Source organism: Denticeps clupeoides, chromosome 7, assembly GCF_900700375.1.
Source record: "Denticeps clupeoides chromosome 7, fDenClu1.1, whole genome shotgun sequence".
Taxonomy (NCBI): domain Eukaryota; kingdom Metazoa; phylum Chordata; class Actinopteri; order Clupeiformes; family Denticipitidae; genus Denticeps; species Denticeps clupeoides.
Window position 1 is genome coordinate 15,211,259 of NC_041713.1, and position 23,459 is coordinate 15,234,717.

The following is a 23,459-nucleotide window of genomic DNA, read 5'->3' on the forward strand; positions in this document are numbered from 1 at the left end:
GGTCTGGCACTGTGAAGCGCTCGACCGTTAGGTAGGCCCTTCCTGAACTTTTTAATTTGGTCAGAAGCAATAAGAAGGAGCAATTAGCAAACCCGAACCTGAGCCTTAAAGATATGGTGCGGGATTCCCGTTGGAGAGAACAGGGACTCTGCCTCCTCCCTCCATTCACGGGTGCCTATGCGTGCCGTCCTCTGTGAACTTCCTCCTTAACCTCCTGAACCCCCGGTTCTCACGCACTGGGACAAGGGGCAATCACAAGAGCTGCTCAGTCATGCTAATGGCCGCAGTTTTAGTAGCTGCTCTGCCATCTGAATCATTATCATAGAGGCCTAGAAGCCTGGGTGGACAATACTCATGACAATATCAGCTCAAGAGTGGGTAGAACAATTCAGTCCAGCCAAAATCCCTCTAGAATTCAGACTACACTAAGAATGACATTAAAGTTCACTTTTTTATGGAGACAAAACACACACACACACACACACACACACACAGTCTGAGATCATGATAGCGCATTGGTAATTACATTTGCTTTATTGCAAGATGGCTGCTCAACCAGAGACGTAAACCAGAAAGGAAATGGAAGGTCATTAAATATATTCCACTTCACCTCAACAAATGGGTCTACAAATCACAAGGTTTTTTTAATACCTAAATCTTAACTGCATAAAGTGAGGCTAGGCAGGATGACTGTGTCAGAACAGACATTCACTCAATCACTCAATCTGATATTTTGCAAGAGCTGAGCATTTCCAACAGGCCAAAGGAATCTGAAGGCTTTGATGTTAGAGGTGAAGTGTTGGCAATGGTACACTTCCTTTTTCTCGACACTCAACCTGCAGGGGCAGTGGTTGGACTAGTGGGTAAACAAGCGGACGCACACTGCTCCCCGGGCGCCTGTCATGGCTGCCCACTGCTCACTAAGGTGATGGGTTAAATGCAAAGGACATGTTTTGTTGTGTGCACCTTGTGCGCTGTGCTGCAGTGCTTCACAATGACAATCACTTAACTTTCACTCTTCACTGAGCATCAGGAAATACAGGACTCTTATTTGCACACCTGCTGAGAGGACTGGGTGGACCTAACCACTATTCTCTCCACAAAAAAAGCAAAGAGAAGGCTACCTCAGTGGGACAGTCATCAATAGCCTGTAACCAACTGCATGCTTGGACCCGTTTTCACACATTGGCAGGTAAAGCAATAAGGGCAGAGAGAAGTTAAGTGCCAAGTAATAAACATGTGATCCTGTTAAAGCCCCCAGAAGAAGATTCTTTTCATTATTTGTAGTTGATCCTTCAATGGACCACTTTAGGGTGATGTGTTGGTTCTCCTTGGATAGACTGGTTGTGACTGGCTTTGATTCCCTGTACCTGAGACCCTGTCCAGACCTGGAATTAACATTCATTTTGGGTTAATCAGATCACAACCAGTTTGAACTGTTTACACTGTTTAAACATAATCCTCCAAACAAGAAAAACAGGGAAGTGCAGTGTGGCCAACATTAAAGCATTGATGGCTCTCATTGGTTGAAAACAACAACGAACGCAGGGTCTGAACTGAATCACTTACAACTCATAATCAGATCACCAAGACAATTGGACAATGATTGGACAAACATGTGTCCTTTCAAGGCGAACGTCTGCTACCAGATTCTAACAGCTGGGCCAACATTATAACAACGGAAATTCGACACGTCTAGCATCTGTATTTTGGGAACTTGGATCTAGTCGAAAATTCACTGCAAACATGTGTTTACATACATTAAAAAAAAATATTAGTTGAGTTAACTTAATTCAATTATGACATCTATTTCCACACATTTGAATTATGCTATTTGAAACTAAGGCAGGCAAATAGAAGGGTCCAATTTGACTGCCTTAGTTTCAAAAAGCATAATTCAAATGTGTGGAAATAGGTGTCATAATGGAATTAAGTTAACCCAACAAATCATTACTTTGAGTGTAGGACAAGAATGCAAACAAACCCAAAAGCTTTACCTGTTGGCCCATTGTGTTTTGGGTAAAAAAAATTAAGGATCACTGCAATCCAAACATATTCCATTGGGGACACCAAGTCAGTATTTTGCATCCTTTAACTAGGTGAGTTATGATTAATTAATATGCACAACTGTCTCTCCCACCACCGGCAACACATAAAGGCGAAAAGAAGTCATGGGGGAAAGTCGCGCTCGAGTTTCTGGCCTGGATTTAACGAACACGTAGTTCGTGTAATTTGACACTGAGCTTAATGGGCGTACCTGTGAAAGTACAGAGAGAGAAGTGCACAATCCCCTAAATTTCCATGCAAACAAACACCAAAGAATCAACTCAGTAGAGTGTTATTATCATGTGTAATTACACCTGCATGCCGGCCCGTATCCCAACCGCACTTTCAGCTTATAAGTGAGAGGCTCGTTTTCAGCACGGAGCCACTTCAATAATGCGTAATTACGCTTTAAGTGATAGTGGGTTTCCACCTGATTACGGTAATGACATGCTGTCGTAATGAATCATTTCACCTTGTCACGGCCCAGGCTTTAAAAAGATGAGTAGTAGGGGTGGTAGTAGCCTAGCGGGTAACACGCTCACCTATGAACCAGAAGACCCAGGTGCAAACCCCACTTTCTACCATTGTGTCCCTGAGCAAGACACGTAACCCTGAGTGTCTCCAGGGGGGACTGTCCCTGTAACTACTGACTGTAAGTCGCCCTGGATAAGGGCGTCTGGTAAATGCTGTGAATTTAAATGAGTAAATAACAGTAGAATATCAGGACACTGGGTACTTCTGCAATGCGGTGACATCCCGTGACTCTCCGCCCCAGCAGGATGGCTCGCTTGTTTTATCAGCCGACACTCTGTGGGAGCGCAGGGCCACACCACCCAGGCTCTCCCAGGCTCTCCTGTTCCCGATAAGACAGGAGAGCCACCCTGGCCAGCGTGGCCATGTTGGCCTGTGAAGGCGTGTGTCTGCTTGTTCACACACACACACACACACACACACACACACACACAAACGAGGCTATATTAACAAGGTTTTAACAAGGAGTGAAAAAGAAAAAAAATCACCTTCACGTGTTCAAAATTTCAGTCACATTTTAATGGAAATGCTTGTTTTTTTTTCCTTAGCAAATGCGTTTATGAAATGTTGACACACAAGACACGTGAAACCAAGAAGACACTTCCGTGTTGTGCTGCCTGACCTGCTGCACTGGTCACCAACAAAAACTGAGCTTTGAGAACATTTAACCAGTTTTTAGGAAAAAACAAGGGTCAGAACCCACCTGCTGATAGGACGAGTCCTCCGGACGAAAGTCGCCGCTCGTCTGTTCGAATTGCAGATCGAAGTGCGGGAGACGGTGGAGCAAGTTAACCCACCACGGTGGGGAGTAATTGACGACGGCTGCCATGTCGGCTTAATTGACGACAATATTATTATCGGAAGAAACGAAAAAAAAAACAAAAAAAAAAAACGACCAACTTCGTGCACCAAGGAGAGCGCGCGACCGCTACAGCGTGAGTAACCAGGCTACCGAATCCAGCTTCCGGTACACATATATACATACACATATATATACATATATAATCCCGGTTTATGTATCCAACTGTAATTTCTTCGCCCGCTGCTTTTTTCTCATTTTTTTTTTTCAACCACAAATTATTCCCCCGCGCACGACGTCGCGCGTCCCTGCGCGCTACCCGCGGCGCCACACTTCACCTTGTCCCTCGCGATGACGTAAAGCTCCCCTGGATACTTTTTTTTTTTTTTTTTTTTTACGCCACCATTGTTACAGTGAAACCGATTTCAACGCCGGCGCTCGTCGTCCCGTCCCGTCCGCCCGACCCCGGAGTCCCCACTGCTTGTCAATGCGCATCGAAAACGCTGCGGGCGCGGGGACGACTTCCAGTCCGATCTCCCCGAGGTTTCCGTCCCCGTTGGACGCCGGGGTTCTTCCCCTTGTCTCCGTCGAGTTCCGCTTCCAGCGGACGGTCGGCCGCCGCCAGCCACCCTCCCACGCCCCGCGGAGTTAAATCTCGGAATGTCGCGCGGTCCAGATGGCGAAAGGTTTAAAACGAGACGCGGCGGTAATCCGGTGGCCGGCCGGCCACAACGCTGCTGTACTGTGGAGAGAGGGAGAGGGAGAGGGAGGGAATGCCTACAGCAGCCCCGCCACCGGCTCGCATCCAGCCGGGCCTGTCCAGACCGCGCACACTGCCCTCTAGCGGCGGACACGGGGAACTACAGCCGCACAGCAGTTCGCTCTCTGCGTTACTTCCGATCCCGATCTATTCTAACAAGGGTCAATTAGACGTTTCCTTATTTCCATAAAAAAACCCATCGACGAAGTTTGAAATGTTGATGTAGTAGAACCCACATACGCTGATGCACGAATTTGGTCACGTTTATTGCTTCTTTAACCAGTGCGATAATTGAAATGAATGGAGCTTGTGAAGTAACACACAGCACTGGAACGCAAGACTAATTTGTTGGTGATAAAGTGCAGACATTTCCAGCTACCAGAGTCATTTACAACATCCATTTGGTGTCTTTTTAATGCACTGAACAATCGTTTTCTACCCACATTTAAAAAATTTTATGATTATTTTCTGAGCTCATCTGAGAGCACCAATAAAAAACACTGCAGAAGCTGCTCATATCTACTGGCTTTCCTCAGCGAGGAAAAGGACCACTTCTGTGCTTTCTTCAAAAGTCAAGTGGCTCACGTATTTTCCTTGTTGTGCTTAAGATTTTGTGCATGAACGGAGGCAAATGTCAAAAATAGGACGTGTGACATTGACAATAGGTGGTTTCAGTATAGGGTTTGGAGGCATCTGTCAATCATCCCCAAGCTCTCCATCCATGTAAAAATTTGCTACCAGAGCCCATCCATTGGGCGCATCATTAAAGTTCATTTTTTGGATTCCCAAAAGAATCACACATTTGCATTTGTGGCACCCAGAGCAACTACATGCATTCATGATAAGTAATCAGTTCTGGTTCACTACGACCCCAACTATGAATATATTCATTTTACTGTTGTAGTTTTTCTTTGCATAAGTCAGAATATAAGAAAGTTACATGTTAGTGTAACTAAGTATTCTCATAATGAGTAAGGTCTTAAGCTGCCTTTCGAAAACATTCAGCAACTGTGCTGTTCTGACCTCAAGGGGAAGTTCATTCCACCACCGAGGGGCCGAGACAGAGAAGAGTCTAGACAGATGTCTTTCTCGTAACTTCAGCGGTGGTGGGACCAGGCGAGCAGCACTGGATGGTCGAAGTATACAAGGTGCAGTGCAAGGTATTCCCACCAGAAGATGCCACTATAGCAACAAAAATATAGCAACATATCGGCATGGATGTCTGAGCGCCACCTCCAACTCTACCTATCCAAAACCGAGATTCTGATCCTTCCGGGCAACAACTCCCCTCAGCAAAACCTCTCAATTCAAATTGGCTCGCTACTGTTAACACCCACGGCGTCTGCAAAAAGCCTTGGGAGTTTGTATTGATGACAAACTGAGTCTGAACCATCACGTTGCTGCAATCTCCAGATCCTGCAGGTTCACTCTCTACAACATTCACAAGATTCAGTCTTTCCTTTCACAACAGGCTACGCAGCTCCTCGTCCAGGCAATGGTCATCTCCAAACTCGACTATTGTAACTCTCTCCTGGCTGGAGCCTCTGCAGTAACCTTAAAATCCGTCCAGATGATCCAAAATGTGGCAGCCCGTCTCATCTTCAATCAGCCAAAATACACCCATGTCACGCCTCTTCTCCCTCCACTGGCTCCCGGTAGCTGCTCGCATTGAGTTCAAGTCCTTGATGGGCTCTAAATGGAACTGCACCCTCCTATATCAATACAATACTACCTAGCTACACTCCTGCACGCCCTCTCAGATCGGCAAATGAAATGAGACTGAAAATTCCCTCTTCACGGGGTCTCCGATTCCAATCAACTCCGTTGTTGTCCCTGGCTGGTGGAACAACTTGCCCTCCTCCATTCGACTAGCTGAGACTACTACCACCTTTAAGAAGCAGTTGAAAACCTGCTTATTCAAAAAGTATCTCAGACAAATCTAACACTTACACACGCACATGCAGACACACTGCAAAAAACAATACAAAAAAATATATATATATATATAATAATATTTTTTTCTTCGTCTAGCACTTAACAATCTCCGAGCATGCTCTTTGTGGACATGAGAACTGCTGGTGTCTTCCTCCTGTAAGTCGCTTTGGATAAAAGCGTCGGCAAAATAAAGTAAAGTAAAGTAAAGTATAATAAAGGCTGTGCGGTAGGATGGCGCTGCCCCACGTTTGACTTTGTAGGCCAGCATCAGACTTTTGAACCTGATGCAGGCAGCTACTGGGAGCAGGTGGAGGGAGGGTAGCAGTGGGGTGGTGTGACAGAATTTGGTGCTGCTGCATTCTGTATTATAGCAATGATGGAGATTGATGGAGATTGATGAGGTGCTGCTTTGCTGAGGTGCCAGATTCTGATTGCAGACCTTGTCTCTGAGAGATGATTCATCCCCATTTTGATCAGTTGCCCACGGCAGTGTCACCCATGCGCTTGGAAATTGGTGTTTGTGCAGTGATGGATGAAGGGAGTTCAGTTCACATCCTTTTCAGGTGTCAGGGTGCAGAGTCATATGTTTGTGGCCTCATTCTCTGGTGGCAGTTTTGTCCTAAAACCAATTTTGTCATTAAACACAGTTCCCAATATCAGAATTATTTATGCCCTCTGGTGTTCAAGGTGGGTAAGTGCAGTAGAATTCTGTCTTTTTTTATAAGCCACTATTTGACAGTTTTCATGTTCGACATTGTGTCCTGGAGAAAGACACGTAACCCTGACTGCTTTGACTGCTCAAAAAACAAAGCTTTTAAAACCTCATGCAATCACTCGCTGGCCACAAGTATTTGACGGGCCAAGCTGGTAGTTTCCAGAAACATTTTGTACTCTCAGCTGGCCACATGGTAAACGGTCACTTTTTTGATCACCTTAATGTATGTTTCAATAAAAATATATTTTAAACCAGGGGCACCTAAGACTGAAATGATAAACAAATGATTCGCACTTTGCTGAAACATTATAAATATAAGAGCAAATGGAACAGGTTACTTGCTCTAAATAGACATCATAATAGAACAATGTAACCTTATACAGAAAAAAACAATGTACACAGGAGAACGTCGAGAAAATGTAGATGAGTCTTGGAGATCCCTGTTATTGGACAAAGAATTTCCTCATTTACCCTTTTGACCTGAGGTGAAGTGATTATCACAGCACACAGTGCACACAGTGAAATTTGTCCGTCTGCTTTTAACCCATCACCCTTGGTGAACAGTGGGCAGCCAAGGTGCCCAGGGAGCAGTGTGTGGGGACGGTGTTTTGTTCAGTGGCAACTCAGTGGCACCTTGGCGGATCGGGATTCGAACCAGCAACCTTCTTATTACGGGGGCCGCTAGTCCACCACTGCCCCGCTGACACTGCAGTGGAACTGACTGTGTCACAAAAGCAGTGTCACAAAAAGGGTGGTAGTAGCCTAGCTGGTTACACACTCCACTTTGAACCAGAAGACCACGAAGTCACAGGTTCAAACCCCACTTACTACTTGTGTCCTGGAGAAAGACACGTAACCCTGAGTTGCTACTGATTGTAAGGGCGACTGCTAAATGCAACACATTTAGAGCCTCAAAATTTCCCACAAAACCCAGTATGCGCTGATATAAAATTAATTACAAGTCGATTTCATTTTTTGTGATATGTATGTACTTATTATGCGTAGCATTTTCTTGTAAATGGAACCTGCTTTGATTTACTTTCGGAATTAATGTTTCATTTAAAAAAACAATAACTTTTTAAAAAATAAATCATGATTTCTCCTCATAAAATGTTTTGGAACAGTAATAAAAAAAAAGTCGACTGCCATTTGAGGAGCAAATCCTCGGAACAACTTATTCATCTTATTTACATTTTTTAACACGTGCATCCAGTCCTAATATCGATCTCGTGCCTAATTATTAGAAAAGGATTCACGACCGCTTGGCACATGTTAGCCAGTTTTTATTATCATTATTATTATTATGATGATGATTATTTTCTCCACGTGTCGGGAAGACGGAGGCGGCGCGACGCTCCGCCCACCGACGGCGGCGGCCACGGCGGCGGATCCCGACTCCGCTGCAACTTGGAAGACGTCGGAAATTCTCGTGGTCTTTTTTTATTCTCTTCGGGAAATCACATGGAGGTGCTGTCGCGCTCACATGACCGACCTGGACCATGGAAGGCGAGCTCAACGAAGGTAGGCGAGTCGCGTCGCGTCGCGTCGCTCGTTCCTTACTGAAAACGTCTCCGTGATCGCGACGCTCCGTCCCGAATCTGCCAACTTCGAAGTTCGAACTCTTGACGATCTGTTCCGTTTTGTGCCGCGAATGTCGCCGCTCGACAGGTTTCACCTGCCGCCGTTTGACAGTCCCCGAAATGTGCCCAACAACGCCAGTAATCGCGACGACGACAAGAGCAACGACGATAATCGGCTTTATTCGCTTTTTTTTTTTTGTTGCGTCTGTTATCGTCCACGGGTCTGGTGACGGCAGCTTCCTGGAGGCGAAACGTGACAGCCACGTTAAAACGGCATTCCATTCAAACCCGCGGTTGCGTAACGCCGGAGCGGCGGAATAGGGGAAAAAAGGAAGAATTTGCGCGTTTTTGTTACCGCGCCATTCTGGTGACCAATGACCTCTTGCAATTAACCGCAGAACCATTAAAACGGAGGAGGATTTTATTCGCCAGGCGGTTTGGTTTTATGAGCTATCGACCTTTGTTCGAAATTAATTTCGAAGCGCTCGTGCGTTATTTTTTGTTAATCTACTTAAGACTTAATCAGTTTGTAATAGTTTATAGTGATTCCAGTTTGCACACTACTGTTTTTAAAGGTGCTACTTGCGTGATTTGGACACCCGAATGTGGGCCGATAGGGGGCAGTATTTCACCAGAAAGGTGTACCGATCGCGCCATCCGCAGACTCATAATACAGTGAAGAGACAGCGATTGTCAAGCACAGCACACGGTGCACACAATGACATGTGTCCTCTGCGTATAATTATCCCGGCACATGACTTTGCTCGCACCTCAGCTGTGGATTTGAACCCGCAACCGTCGAATTACGCGTCCGCTTCCTGACCCGCTAGGCCACCACTGCCCCGTCGTATTTTGCGCATTTAAGAATCGCCGTAACCTACTCGGTGCGCACAACCCCAAACTGCCCTCAGTGCCTGAGTGAATAAAAAATACCAACTGGCTGTTTTAATATAACAGAACTCCAGCTTGTATTCTCCACACAGGACTAGAATGAGGAGGACAGACAAGGTGGGGAGACGTTATTGCATTTTGAGTTGTACAGTTCCCAATCGGTTCGGTCCATCCGGTCACTTTTGTGTGTTTGCAGAAAAGCTTGCGAAGCTGCCACAAGTTACGTACTGGCCGCATTTAAGGTTCCATTCACTGATTAACGGTGAATAACCGGTAAACTGTGATTTTACCACAAACAGAGGGCTGACTTATCCCCCTTACTCACTATCGCCTCTTGAGGTACACAACGGTATTACAAAACAGTTCAGTAAATATCAACGATACAAGACACTGACTTTGCAAATTGAGAAATCTGAAAAAGGTAGAAGAGAAATTGTATATGCTGACATGCTTCAGAACGGCAGGCACCAGTGAGGCTGTAACGTCCCAGTTTTCTGTCTCCAGGATCAGTGCCTCCGTGCTACAGGGAGGTGCACCAGGCCCTGAGCGGGCGAGCCGACGAGCGGGTGCAGGTTGAGGTTTTCCGCCGCTTGCTCAGCAAGGCAGAACTTCCTAGTGCTGTGCAAACACAGGTGAGGGGAACCGTGTGAAGCTCCATCTTTGTGTCTGTACTTCGCTGTAGAAGAGTCCCCGTTCAGCTCGTTACCATCGGTCCTGCTCCCACGTTCGCTGGGGCCTGGGGGTTAGTCGAGGATTAGGGGATTTCCTATCCAAGAACTGCAAACAAACATGAAAAGGAAAGGAAGTAAAGAGGGAACACAAACAAATGGAAGGGAAGGAAGGGAGGAAGGCAAGGGGAAAGGTTGTTGCCCACAAGCTGCTTATTGACACTCTTGCTCTCTTAATCATTGACTTGTTTGTGAACTTTGAGAAACATAGTTCAGGATTCTCAGCCATAGACAAAAAAAAAGAAGTGTATTTTATTTAATATACATTATCATATATAGTGTCCCACCCTCTTACCATGTCTATAAATGAGTGAGTGGGGAAAAAAAATAGATATTTGATTTGTTGTTTTGAAGAATTGTAATTAGAAATGTAACTCTCCTTAGAGACCTGTGAAAAAATATATACAATAACTTATTCTCTGTATATGTATGTATGTATTTATTTATTTATTTGTTTGGAGTTCATGCGGTTTTGATCAATTAAAAAAAAAAAAAAAAGTGTTAAACTGGTACTTTCCAAACGATACTCATTTCTGTGTTTTGCCTTCTGTGTTGTAACCAGTTGTCAGGGGTTTGATTGTGAAATGGTTTTGAGGTCCTTTGTGATTTTTATTTCAACCTTAACCTAATGTTGGGCAATGTGCTATGAGAGCGTGACACTCTAAATGCATATTTTTCCTTCCCAGATAGCTGGTCACATAGACAATAGTGATGGTTTCCTAAGTAAGCTGTCCCTTTACAAAGGCCTGGCACTGATAGCCTTGGCTCAGCAGGGAAAACAGCCAAGTCCTAAGCTGCTGGAAAATTGCATACAAGGTAAGGCATGGCATGTGCTCGTTTCCTCTGAGGCCATCTTCTATGGTCTTCTCATGCCGTAACTGCGCTTAATGAATAGCTCAGTCATGTGCAATGAGTGAATTACTCCCGTCAGCTGAATTCTGTGGACTTGGTGTCATGCGGTTTTCTGCTTCTCTTAGTGGGAAATATTTGGCTGGGAAGATTTGTGTGTCTTGTTTGTGTCACAATCTTTGCTGCTCGTTTGATCATTGTGGTTCCACACATTTGCTCCGTGTTTGCATCTTGTGTAGAGCATGGAGAGTTGGATGTTGTGAGGAGTGGGTGTGATTTTTTTTTTTTTTTTTGGGCATGAATAAAAACACACGCTCAAACCCGGGTGTTATTACAGGTGTTGTCAGCATGGCCAGGAAGCTGATGCATCATGTTGCCTCTTCCAAAAATGAATAGATTTCCTGACTTTAAAATTTCACTCCACCCAGAGCTTTTGCTGACCAAGCGTAGATGACAAAAGTTCACTTTCGTCACCGCACAATAACTTCACTCTGTGTGAATATACAAATAAAATGACCGTTGCAAGCAGGGTACCAGAAGAGTTACTGAAAAAAGGAAATATTTGAACTGTTTTAGCATATTTTATCCAGAGAAAAGTATGTTGTATGATTACTTTGTATGGGGCTTATTCAATTCCACGTGGTAATTCAATGGCATTTCAGGAAATAAGGTCAGTGCTTGTCATACAATAAAATTTCTCCAGGATGCACTGTTTCAGTGTGCATAGCTTTAAAAGCAAATGAGGCGGAGAGAGGCGGGACGAGGAGGAGAACGGCCTATAGAAGTGCGCAGGCATTCATAGAAGTGGTGTCATCAACAGCGTTTGCCGCAAACAGGAAGTTTTTCCAAAATTTTGTTTTAACATCCGATTACCAGCAATGGCAAGGCTTCTCATGTTTGGAAGCAATGAGGGTGGAGTTCCTTTTTTTTTAGGGGAGGAGTGGAAAATTCTCTGGGTGGAAAAAGCATGAGAAAGGGGAGGTAACCTTTCCTCTTATGACGACATAAGGGGAGATACCTATTTCCATTTCTAGCTACTGTAGGACCATAAACAGACTAGGGGAACTTGTAATAATATTTTATGAAATTTTAATGATAGGGGACCTTTTTTAAGATTTAAAAAAAAAAAATTAGTCTATATAACCATGAAAAAAGCTATACACTGACTGGTTTGTGTTGCACGTTTCATGAATGTGGCATTTCCAGAGTTCCCAAAGCCTCAGTTTGGGGATTTGAAAGGACTGCAGGCCCTGAGGATGCAGCCCATACAGGAGAACCCGCTGCTGCTGTCCCTTTTGTCCCTGGCAAAGCTGCTTGGGAGGGACAATGTCCAGGTGGATCTGATCCCTGAAAAGAAAGGCCTTTTTCTGAAACACGTAGAATACCAGGTCATCAGTGAGGTAAGGACAACTGATTGAATCCTATTTAATTAGTTAGTTATTTACTCACCATTCCTCTTTTGGGAAAACATGTTCTGAAATGTTCTATTAGGGGCCTCAGTGAAAGTTAGTTTGGTGCCATGCGAAATGTATGTCCCTGATGTGTTGACAAAAGGAAGTGTCATGGCCGGAGGCAGGCGCTTCATGCTAAACAGGCGCTTCGTTGTTTGTGTGCGGTGGACGTTGAGAACCGTTGACCCAGCGCCAGCATGTAACCCGCTCAGGAGCCAACCCCACAGCTGAAACCACAAGCAGACGTGCTGTTGATGCCAATGACCCTTTTCTTCCCCTTCCTTTCTTGTCAGCGGTTCAAAATATCCGTCTATCGCAGATACAGTGACTTCGACATCTTCCATGAGCTCTTGCTCCAGAGGTTTGCTTACAGGATGGTTCCGGCATTACCGCCCAAGAGGATGCTCAAAGGAGGTATGGCTTCAAAGCCACGCTGAACAGCAGGAGTTAAAAGCCTACAATTAAACCAGATGACTTTTTTTTTTTTTTTCGAATATGTGTATGTATTTTTCGTATTATTGTGGGTGCAGTTTCAGTCAGCCGTTTATAAAGATTCCCACTGGGGTCGGCTCCAACCTCCTGATCAACCTGCTGCCTGTCATCATTTTGCTGATTTATCATTCCGTGTCTTCCTCCGGCCTTTGTCTACAGTGCTGACCTCGGTGTCAGAGCGGGAGTTCATTGAGGGGAGGAGGCGCGCCCTGGCCCGCTTTATTAACCTGGTGGCGAGGCATCCTTTCTTCTCTGAGGATGAGCTGGTGAAGACCTTCTTGACCTTCAGTGGCTCGGTGCGGGCATTTTATTTTTCTCTGCATGTGTGAATATAGTGTTCGGTAGTTGAAATAAAATATGCTTGTCATGGTCTCAGCACTTGGGCATAATTGGGCAGATTAACAATATTATCAAAAGCTGTCAATTTCTGACCATATTCAAATATGCATATGACCTTGTCTGGCAGACCTAGAGTCTGCTGTACTGGGATGCAGAGATTAGATTTTGATAATGCCCATTTCAGATACTAATAAGCATATTTAATTAATTTACTAAAAAAAATATTCTATATAAATTAAATATTTTTTTGGCTTTACAAAATAATATTTAATAAATCCCTCCATGCAAAAGTTGACTGTTGATTGATTAAAAAAATCACTCCCAATCTGAGCCTCTTTCCCATACTTGTTTCTGTCATAATATGCAGTATAGAAATCTTTAGTCTTTAGTGATTAATCCTGAAGAATTAATGCAAAATATGTGTCTCTATGTGTGTATGTATCAAATTCAAGTTTTTCTCCTTGCAGGATGTACAGACTAAACTACGTGAAGCATTCAAGAAAACGGGGGATGAGTTCATGACCTGTCAACTTGCTACTCAAGCAAAGGTGCTTCCACTTTACTTCTGCTGTTTTAGATGTTCACACAATTCTGAAGCCAGCTCGAGCTCAAGAGATGCAGATTATAAATTCCACTGTCGGTGAACTGAGAAGTATGTCTCTTGATATCATGCCTTTCTGCAGTCAGACATTGATATGGGCATCAGCCAGTTTTCCATGCTATTTTTCCCATTTCCTTGTGCTACAGGAGTATCTGCCAGCTGACATCCAGGCCCAGTTTGCCAGCAGCAGAGAGCTGATTAAAAATATCCACAACAGCTTCCAGAAACTGCGGGACAGGGCAGAGAGCATGGCTGAGCGTTCCAAGGAAAATGCCACGGATCTGCTCATGTTTGGGAAAGAGCTCAGGTAGCAGGACGGTTGAAAATGGAACAATGTTCAGAAATGTTCCTTATTCTTACCCCTTAGAATCCATGGTTTGCTAAAAGATTTTGGTGCAATAGGCCTCTTATCTGGCTGCAAACAATGTGGCTTTCACCTTAACCAGTCCACATAGTTTTCATCAGTTGGTCACACGTTGCATCTTTTCATTTTGTTCCCCCTTTCAGTGTTTTGGGCTCTGACGGATCGCCTATCCCTTCCATGGCTTCGTCACAAAGCACTTGGGGGGCTCTGAGACAGTCTCTCAAGGGCTTGTCGGTGGAGTTTGCTCAGCTGGCAGACAAGGCGGTGCAGCAGGTAAGCAGCTCTTACACCCACCAGTACACATAGCAGCAGACCGTAGCACAAGCCTCACTCTGTTTTCTTTTCTTCTGTTTTGAATAAAGGGCAGAAGAGAAGAAGATGACGTGGTGGAAAAACTGAATCTTTTCTTGGATTTGCTGCAGTCGTATAAGGTGACTTTTTTTTTTTGTGTGTGTGTGTGTGTGAATGAGACCATTCAGTAGTGAATGGGAGGTTTTGTTGGGGGTTCTGTGTTTGAGTTATCCGTTTTTGACTGGCAGGACTTGTGCGAGCGACACGAGAAGGGCGTGCTGCATGAGCACCATCGAGCCCTGCAGAAGTACAGCGTGATGAAGAGGCAGATGATGAGCGCCACAGTGCAGCCCAAAGAGCAGGTGTCTGTGGAGCAGCTGGAGTCCCGCATTGTGCAGGTCTCATCTCTCTGTGCATACACACACAATCATCTAGGGGTGTTTGGGTGCTTCAGAAACTGTATAGTTATATGTAGAACAGGTGCTGTCATGTTACTGTGTTTGCTGTTCCAACATGCGGCTGGGTTCATTATTCAGTGCAAAGGCCAAATAAGCAATTTAGAATGTCAATGAAGTGATTGTCATTATGATGCACAGCACACTGTGAACACAACAAAATGTGTCCTCTGCACCTAAGTGAGCATTGGGCAGCCATGAAAGACGCCCGGGGAGTAGTGTGTGGGGACAGTACCTTGCTCAAGGGCACCTCAGTGGTACCTTGGCGGCTCTGGATTTAAGGCCACAACCCTTTGATTATGAATCTGCTTCCTTACCCGCTAGACCACCACTGCCACAATAGTATGCTAAGTAAACTTTGCCAGTGAATTAAGTAAACTTTGAATTCTGATGGTTTTTATCAATGTCAGTAACTATTACATGGTTATGGTTCCCCACATTTTAAGAATTATTGTTCAATTTGAGCAATTCACAATCAATGACATAACTGAGAGATGGCTGAAGGGCCATCAAGATGAATTTTAAGCACGCACACACATACACACACATATACAAGAAAAAAAAAGTGTTTTGAATTAGAGTGCATCATCTTATATTCAGGACAATAGTGTCATACATGCAAATTTTAATAATTCTGATGTTATTTTATAGTCTTCTTGAGTATTGGCCACCTTTTGTAGTACGATTGTATGAAAATGCATTTTAAGATGGCGGGACTATAAGCATGTGTTAAATACAGGTGATTGACCCGGACTGCAATCAGTACCGAACCGTATTGTTACAGTGGTAAATGATGCATATTTAGCAAGGCTAAATATTCACTATATTTCAGATGTATCTGTGTTTATACTAGCCACAGTATAAAATGAGTAACATACTCAAGGTCGTGCTGTACCATTCGGTCGTAGGATGCCACTTTGGTGACTTATTGGGTTAGCGTTACCTATTCTATAGCTGCATGTTGTAGTGGCAAGAACTGGTCAAACACCCAGGAGAAGCCCTGGTGTTGCTTGTTAGAGTAAAGCCTTTTTTAGCCAGTTCTCACATCGATCTCTAAGCAGCTCTTGGCGTGCTGTGTTGCTAGAATTACCCGGACGCTGTGGACTATCAGGTGTTTTCCCTGCAGTGGGAAGGAACCGAGAAGGGAGAGTACAGGGCCATGTCACCACCACAGGGGTTTACACCATCCCAAACACTCACTTCCCTCGTCTTCTTTCACAGCAAGAGAACGCCATCCAGACCATGGAGCTACGCAACTACTTCTCCCTCTTCTGCCTCCACCAGGAGACCCAGGTCATCTTTATGTACCTCCCCATCACCTCCCACATCCTGGGCGCGTTCGTCAACTCCCAGGTGCAGGGACACCGAGAGGTGAGGCTGCGTTTGAGTGGAAACCCCTGTGGAAGCCTGCTGCTGAATTGTCACAGGACTGCAGGTTCACAACCGATCGCAGGAGCCCGTTTGAGTCATGTGCTCTTAATGACTAATGGGCTTCTTCTTGTCCGGTCGATTGTGCTGGTATCAGATAGCAATGCGGATGAACAGGTAGTAACTTGTTCTGTTTGTCTCCTGTTATTCTCCAGATGGGTGAGGTGTGGAATGATCTCCGCCAGAAGCTGAGTTGCCTTTTTGGTGAAGCCAACGGCATCCAGTCCCCTCCTCTGTCCCCTAAATGAGGTCATTGTCTCAATGTGAGCTGCCAGACCTTCAGTTTAGGTTGCTTTGGAGATAAAAAAAGTGTTCATTTAGGTTTATGGAGGATCCATAAGGAAGAAGTAAATGATAGTGATGTAAAGACGACAAATGTTTTTTTTTTTTTTTTTTTTTATTAGATAATTTTGCTTAAAAAAACACCATGTCTATATTTAATAGTTTTGTGTTGGTTAGGGACTTTTTCATGAAGGAACTCAGTCAGCCTAAAAAAGAATCTTCCCTAATACGACATTCTTTCAGTTTCTGAACAAAGTACAGAGGTTTTATACATCTTTAATATATTCCTCACTGTTTTGGATCTGTACAGTTTATATGCAACAGAAGAATTGTATTGTAATTTTAGAAAAAAAATATATAACATGTATGTGCCTATCTTAAAGAAATACACTAAAATTTGAAGGTGCAATAGTAAATCGGGGCAACGAGGAGCTTTCTGCAGCTGCCTGAAGAGGGCGGTGTTGCACTGCACAGCAGCAGCAGTAGCAGCAGTAGCAGCAGCAGCAGCAAGGGCCTGGAACAAAAGTCGCCTTTTCTGTACAGAAGGTATTCATGTTGACTCAATTTTCTTTCCCCCCTGAACATCGTTTTTTTGCATATTGCATAGCGAATAGACGGATTTTATACTGTGAATTTATCTTTTTTTTTTGTTGTTGATTACTGAGCCTAGGCCCTTAAATTGTCAGGCACAACCGATTAGACAAAAGTAAACAGTGAATGTGAGGTGCGATTAACACTTCATAAAAGGTTACCAAAGAGGAGTTTAATTAAAAGGAAAGGGGGGAAAACGGTGAGATCCTCAGGGAAAGGAGGACGCTCAGGCTGAAATAGGTTTTTCTTTAAGCTGCTTGTGCCACTATTTACACCCAAGGTGTTTGTTCACATGCTGACTAAAATTGTTTTGAAGGGATAACTCAGATTTCATGCTACTGCCTTAAGTCCTCATATTTTTGCTTAGTTTATTATGTGCCTTTAGCTGCAGTGAAATGAATGAAAATATCAACTCTGTTAAGAGCATTGTTTCATCATGAGCAATAAAAAGAAAAAAAATGCATTTATAATTTTTTTATTAAAAACAACATTTTGAACAGTGTCCATGCATCATATAAACAAACACTGATTACAGTAAATGTAGTAAATTCTCTTACGTTATTTCTCATGAAAGTGAACTGTTTATTATTTAAAACAGAGCAATGAACTAATTTGAAAAAAAATCTCTATCTCTCATATATATATATATATATATATATAATATTTGTGCGCCTTCTACAGCCATGAACTATACAACAGACATTAGGGGTCAAAGCTCCTTGACTTCTTCGAGTTTGTGTTCCACAATCAAATCATGGCCCTGAAACTTGAAATAGCCCAGGAACTTTTTCCTCTGAAGCATCATGGGAAACCACAGAATGTCATCTGCCCACATTTGACCGAAGGGTATTTTGTCCAAATCGAACCACTGTGGCCTCATTTCTGTTTAGGTAAAACAGCAGGTTATCAGAAAGAAAAAAAACTGCAATTTTCCTTTAAATTTGTAAAACCAGAAGTTGCATTGTATTTCTTTCTGAACTTACCATCTGACTCCGTGGGCTGCCCTTCGAACGAGTCTACCCTGAAAATGTGAACATCTAGAATCTCCGTCTCCCCAACAAACTCGAACTTGATGTTTCCTAATTTTTCCATGGAGTCCACGACAAGGCCAGATTCTTCCAGCAATTCTCTGTCAAAGAGAACAACACAATCCGGTCTGTGCGTTTCTCAACAGGCAGTGGGGAGGCAATCGTGTTTAAATGCCAGAGCTTCACAGAGAGGGCAGAAGTGGTCTAGAGGTTAAGGTCGCAGGTTCAAATCCCAAACAATCAAGGATTTGTTAAATGCAGAGAACAGATTCTGTTGTGTGCACCGTGTGCTGTGATGGGCCCCACAATGACATATATACATACATACATACCTACACACACATATATATAAAATCACTTTCACTAGATATTGACATTTATGACGTCTGGTCTCAAGGATTTGGGAATAACGTTTGTTTAAGATATCAGGTATTACACTGCAATAAACCATCACCTTTTGGCTGCTTGTTCAATAGTTTCTCCACGCTGCAACTTTCCTCCAAAGCCATTCCATTTACCAGCTCCAAAGCCCCTTTTCTTCATGCCCAGTAACACCCGGCCGGGCTGCACCACCAACGCCAGCGTCAGCAATTTAGTGGTGAACATGGCCTACTGTTACGGCAAGAGAGCTCAGCTGCGTTGTTCGTCAGAATAAATTCAGCAACTAATGATCTTGTTTTTAAATCGTAGATGAAATCACTCAGGACCGTTCAGGACACGCAGCGGTAAAGCGCAGCTCCTTCCCGCGTGTTCGACACCACGTGAGCGTCGACGGAACGTACACCACTAATCTCCGCACAATCTGACACAAGAGCCGAGGATTAAAAAACATCAGCGCTTCGGTCCATCGCACGTTATACAGATCTACTGCGGTGCACGTGACTGGGACGTGTTACACTCAAACGGGCACGGCAGAACTTCATGATCTCGCAACACGAGTGTTCCTGCAATCGCCCAGTTTCTATGTATTAAAACAAATACATGAAATACTTAAAGTGCGTTTAAAAGACAACATTTGTGATCCATTTCAGCTGTTATATAAACCAGCGAGTCAAGTTCCGCAAGAGAATTAGAATGATGCGCTTCGGCGCGTTCCTGCCGCTGACAGCGTGTCGCCGGAGTGTCTGGGAACCGCGCAGGCTCGTGATGTCGAGACCTCCGCTCCCGCCGAGGCTCCGTTTTCACAGCTCGGCCGGTGCGCCGAGGAAGGCGGCGCCGCAACACCTGAAGGGCAAGCGGCCGGCCGAGAAGCGCTGGATCGTTCGGCAGCTCAGCGACCCCTTCGTGCAGGCGGCCCGTGTGCAGCAGTACCGCTGCAGGAGCGCGTTCAAGCTGCTGGAGATCGACGAGAAGTACGGCATCCTGCGACCCGGGTACAGCGTGCTGGACTGCGGCGCGTCCCCCGGCGCCTGGAGCCAAGTCGCGGTTCGAAAGGTCAACGCGGCGGGGACCGGTGAGTGTCGGTCGGTGCAATTTTGTTCAGTCACCCTGGCGTCTCTTCGCCGAAAGTTCCCCCCAAAAACCGAGGTCACACGAGCGAACAACTAAGTGGCTACTACGCATGCGCGAACTGCCATAACAGTTCCTCAAGTCGTGTTATTAAGTGCACAAAAGAGATATTGAGGTAATGTTGCATAAAATATCCCAGAGAATTTCTTTTTACTCCTAACCAAGTAAAGCGATTAAAATATGATTGTGATGTAACTGCAAAATTAACCCCTATTCCCACCCAAGGCGAACCAGGATGCCAACTGGGACACTAGGAAAGTTTGATCATTTCTCAAGTAAGAAGGTAACAATGAGGTTTACCATAATATATGAAAACGTTCAAAAAAAATAACACAGAAATAACCACAATATTGCACAACAGCACAATATATATAGGCACTAGATTTAATAATAATAATTTTGTATAATTTATTTATACTGCACTTTACATCCAAAATTTGCAAAGTGCATACAAACAATAAAAGATCATTTGGATAGGATACAGCTTTTAAGAGTATGGAGGCGCAATCCCATGCAGACATTTTGCGGGTGATCCTGGCGGATACCGGGTAGCGAGTGGCGCACAGGGGTGATGTGCTCGTGTTTCCTCACTCTCATCAGAATCCTGGGCGTGCCGTTCCCAACATATTGAAGTTTCTGAACGTTCTTGTCAGGAATTCCGATGAGAAGCGCGTCACAGTATCCAGTCTTTATGTGGGGAAGGCATGCACTGGTTTCTCTGGTTTTTCAGCGTCAGAGATGGTGAGCATGAGCCGGAGTTGAGCACTATTTTTTCGGTGAAAATACCACCAAGGTTGGTGACTGTTTTAGGGAAATGTTCTGACCAGAGAAGAAGATGCTGAGGATTTCTTGGTTATGAACTTGGTGGGGAGTGGCAATTTGACTTACTTCTGTTTTTGAGCTGTTCAGATGTAGGAAATCACGCTCCATCCGTGCCTTTACATCCTCTAGACAAGCAGTCAATGGGACTGCTTTGCCTGCAGGAGGGTGACGATAATGCAGGGGATGAAGATGAAGCCAACAGAGTTGGTGTTGCACCATATGTAAAATTATATATAAAATGATAAAGAGAAGCCATGTCTTGAGACATGATGTAAAGGAATTTTATCTGGAAGGCAGCTGAAGACATTTTAAATATGGAAAGGTAGTTCAAAATGGTGAAGAGAAAATATTCACAGAGAATCATGTTTTGCTACAATTATTATGTCCCAGCATGAGCATGAAATGTGTGAAAGAAGGGTGTGAGTGATCCAGCTTGAAGGTTAGACCTTCTTAGACCTGAGCCAACTTCCATGCTTCCCAACAGCTGCACAATGTAACAATCTCTCAGTGTCTCTTATAGGACCTCCTCCCACACTCCAAATTACTGATCTGAACCCTCCTTACATAGCAACGTAAGTCAATAGAGGGTTAGTTACGGGTCCCTGCAGCCTTCATTTTCACTTGTCACCTAAGTGTGACGGAGAGCCACGGGCCACCGACCCCACTGTCACAACTGGAGTTCTACTTAATCATCATTCTATTCTACTGAGTGTGGAAAATCTGTGAGATTTAATGAGATCTTTCAGAATCAGTGTCATGCGTGAGAATTCTGCATGTTTCACTTGTGTAACGCAAGTCTTGATGGCTATGATTTATATATTATATTAATTGCCCATAGCAAGCAAAGCAAGTTGAATTCCCTCCGCGCCCCAGGCGTCCCCCTCTATAGTTATTGCTGTCATACGTTTGTCTGCTCGAGAGTCCTCTTGCACCTAGTTAGAGTTGCTAATTTTCCGTGGCTTTTTTTTTTTTTTTTTGCTTATTTCATGCATTTATTTGTGGAACCTAATTTTTATGATCAAAATAAATGTGCTTCATTAATGAGAAAATGTCCTTCACTCTGTAGAGGCTTTGTTAACAAAGTATTAATAAAAGAGACAAATTTTCGACTAGTTTAAAGGTACAGTATCAGCATGAATATATAAAAAATCTACAGGAAGCCAGCAAAGTTTGATAAAGTAATAGGCTACATTAAGATTAGTTAAAATAGAGCAATAAGCCAAGCAACTGAGCTTTTGATTATTGAGCTATCAATATTGCAATGCCTGTCCTGTAATAAAATGGTACATAGATATTTATCACCTTTCTTAATAATGCTAAACTAATTAGTCTGGACGGGATTCATTAAAAAAACAGCCAATTCCAATTAAACACATCTATCAATGGAGTAGCCCGTTCATTGACCTTACATTAGCCCAGCTTGATCCACTACTACTTCTTAATCTAACAGATGCACTTTGGCGTATGCATCACTTATTTGTGTGTGTGTGTATGTATATTAAAATAAAAATGTTTGTGATGATTATTTGATCATATGGTCCATTTCAATATCCTAGTTTACAATCAGTAGTTTATTTTAGTCCATTTATTTTGGCACCATTCTCTGCTTCTGACTGGGTTTGGCTCTGTTTTGACTTGGTGCGGTAAGAGTGTGATGGGGGGGGGGGGTACTTTTATTAAGCGAAGCACCAACAAGTGACATCGTAGAAGCCATCTCGGTTCTCACTTGCTGTCACCTCTGTCTTTTCAGATCCCGAGTGTCCTCGTGGGACAGTCGTCGGCGTTGACCTCCTGCACATCGCTCCCCTTGATGGCGCTCACTTCCTCCCCTGTCGGGATGTCACCGACCCTGCCACCCACGCAGAGCTGCGGGGCCACCTACCGGGTGGCCGGGCCGACGTCATTCTGAGTGACATGGCACCCAACGCCTGCGGCCTCAAAGAGCTGGACCACGAGAGGCTGGTGACCCTGTGCCTTTCACTCCTGGACCTTGCTGACCAGGTGCTGAAGCCCGGGGGGTGTATGGTGTGTAAATGCTGGGACGGCGCGCTCACCAGCAAGCTTCAACAGAGGCTCCTGAGCGTTTTTAACAACGTGAAGACTGTTAAACCTAAAGCAAGCAGGAAAGAATCGTCAGAGTCTTATTTTCTGGCTCGGCACTTCAAAAAAACGTAGTGCGCTGTGCACACAGGGTCTGTTATGAAGACTGTGTAATCAGTTAAATAATTGATTTATTTTTAATACAGCATTCAGATGTCTCAAAATGAATACCATGCTTATGTACTAGTCTGGCATCAATGACCAGGAATTTGTGAATGCTAAGATTGTGAATGTTATGTTATCAACATTTACACACATTAATCTTTCATATGTTTGTATGTATTCCTTTCATCCATTGCATTTATGTAAAATAAATACATTGCGCTGAATTCAATAAATTATTTGCTATCATACAATTGAATTTTATTCAACAACATTTCCGAATTCCTTTTGCTCTTGTTTCATGTTCCTGTATTCTAATATTTTGTGAAATGATGGGAATAAAAGCACTGTGCAGTCTATGGAGTAAAAAATACCAAGCATTTGCCATGTTTGTAGAGGGAAGACTTCTAAGTTGCAGTCCAAGAACCCCTCACCCACTGTGAAGCATGGGGGTGGAAACATCATGCTCTGGGGCTGCTTTTTTTGCAAAGGGGACAGGATGACTGATAATGGGGCAATGTATCGAGAGATTATGAACAAAACCTCCTTTAATCAGTGAAAGCACTGAAGATGAAACATGGCAGGATCTTCCAGCATAATCCCAAACATACAGTCTGGGCACTGAAGGCGTGATTAAGTTTTTTTTTTTAATCTGCCCAGCAACCTCTCTTGAGAAGATCTGCATAGAAGAATTAGCCAAAATACCGACTGCAGTGTGTGAAGACCTACAGGAAAAGTTTGACATCTTTCATTGCCAACCAAGGTTACAT

The 23,459-nt window shown here is 44.0% G+C and overlaps 4 protein-coding genes across 7 annotated transcripts in view; 2 read left to right on the top strand and 2 right to left on the bottom strand.

Moving 5' to 3' along the window:
* Positions 1–4,199, bottom strand: part of ttyh3a (tweety family member 3a) — a 50,357-nt gene extending 46,158 nt beyond the window's left edge. For 2 of the 3 annotated variants that reach the window (XM_028987941.1, XM_028987940.1), the window contains exon 1: positions 3,281–4,199. In XM_028987941.1, the coding sequence (XP_028843774.1) occupies positions 3,281–3,406 (126 nt within the window). In that variant the 5' untranslated portion in view covers positions 3,407–4,199. The remainder of the gene's footprint in view (positions 1–3,280) is intronic. The other variant, XM_028987939.1, reaches the window with a different exon arrangement.
* snx8a (sorting nexin 8a) lies at positions 3,214–17,591 on the top strand. 2 transcript variants are annotated; one of them, XM_028987942.1, is made up of 14 exons: positions 3,214–3,512; positions 8,124–8,307; positions 9,762–9,889; positions 10,672–10,801; positions 12,041–12,234; positions 12,579–12,699; positions 12,937–13,073; positions 13,584–13,664; positions 13,864–14,024; positions 14,225–14,354; positions 14,444–14,512; positions 14,621–14,770; positions 16,049–16,198; positions 16,411–17,591. In XM_028987942.1, exons 2-14 carry the CDS (start codon positions 8,286–8,288, stop codon positions 16,501–16,503), a joined length of 1,566 nt encoding a protein of 521 aa, XP_028843775.1. In that variant the 5' UTR covers positions 3,214–3,512; positions 8,124–8,285; the 3' UTR covers positions 16,504–17,591. The 2 variants fall into 2 exon arrangements, with proteins under 2 accessions (XP_028843775.1, XP_028843776.1); XM_028987943.1 differs by lacking the exons at positions 3,214–3,512; positions 8,124–8,307 and having other exon boundaries at positions 9,773–9,889; positions 10,676–10,801.
* On the bottom strand, positions 17,588–19,684 carry nudt1 (nudix (nucleoside diphosphate linked moiety X)-type motif 1). Its single transcript, XM_028987945.1, has 3 exons — positions 18,611–19,684; positions 18,112–18,257; positions 17,588–18,010 (listed from the first exon to the last, which is right to left on the bottom strand). Exons 1-3 carry the CDS (start codon positions 18,760–18,762, stop codon positions 17,838–17,840), a joined length of 471 nt encoding a protein of 156 aa, XP_028843778.1. The 5' UTR covers positions 18,763–19,684; the 3' UTR covers positions 17,588–17,837.
* mrm2 (mitochondrial rRNA methyltransferase 2) lies at positions 19,054–22,786 on the top strand. Its single transcript, XM_028987944.1, has 2 exons — positions 19,054–19,609; positions 22,238–22,786. Exons 1-2 carry the CDS (start codon positions 19,231–19,233, stop codon positions 22,660–22,662), a joined length of 804 nt encoding a protein of 267 aa, XP_028843777.1. The 5' UTR covers positions 19,054–19,230; the 3' UTR covers positions 22,663–22,786.
* Positions 22,787–23,459: the final 673 nt, after the last annotated feature.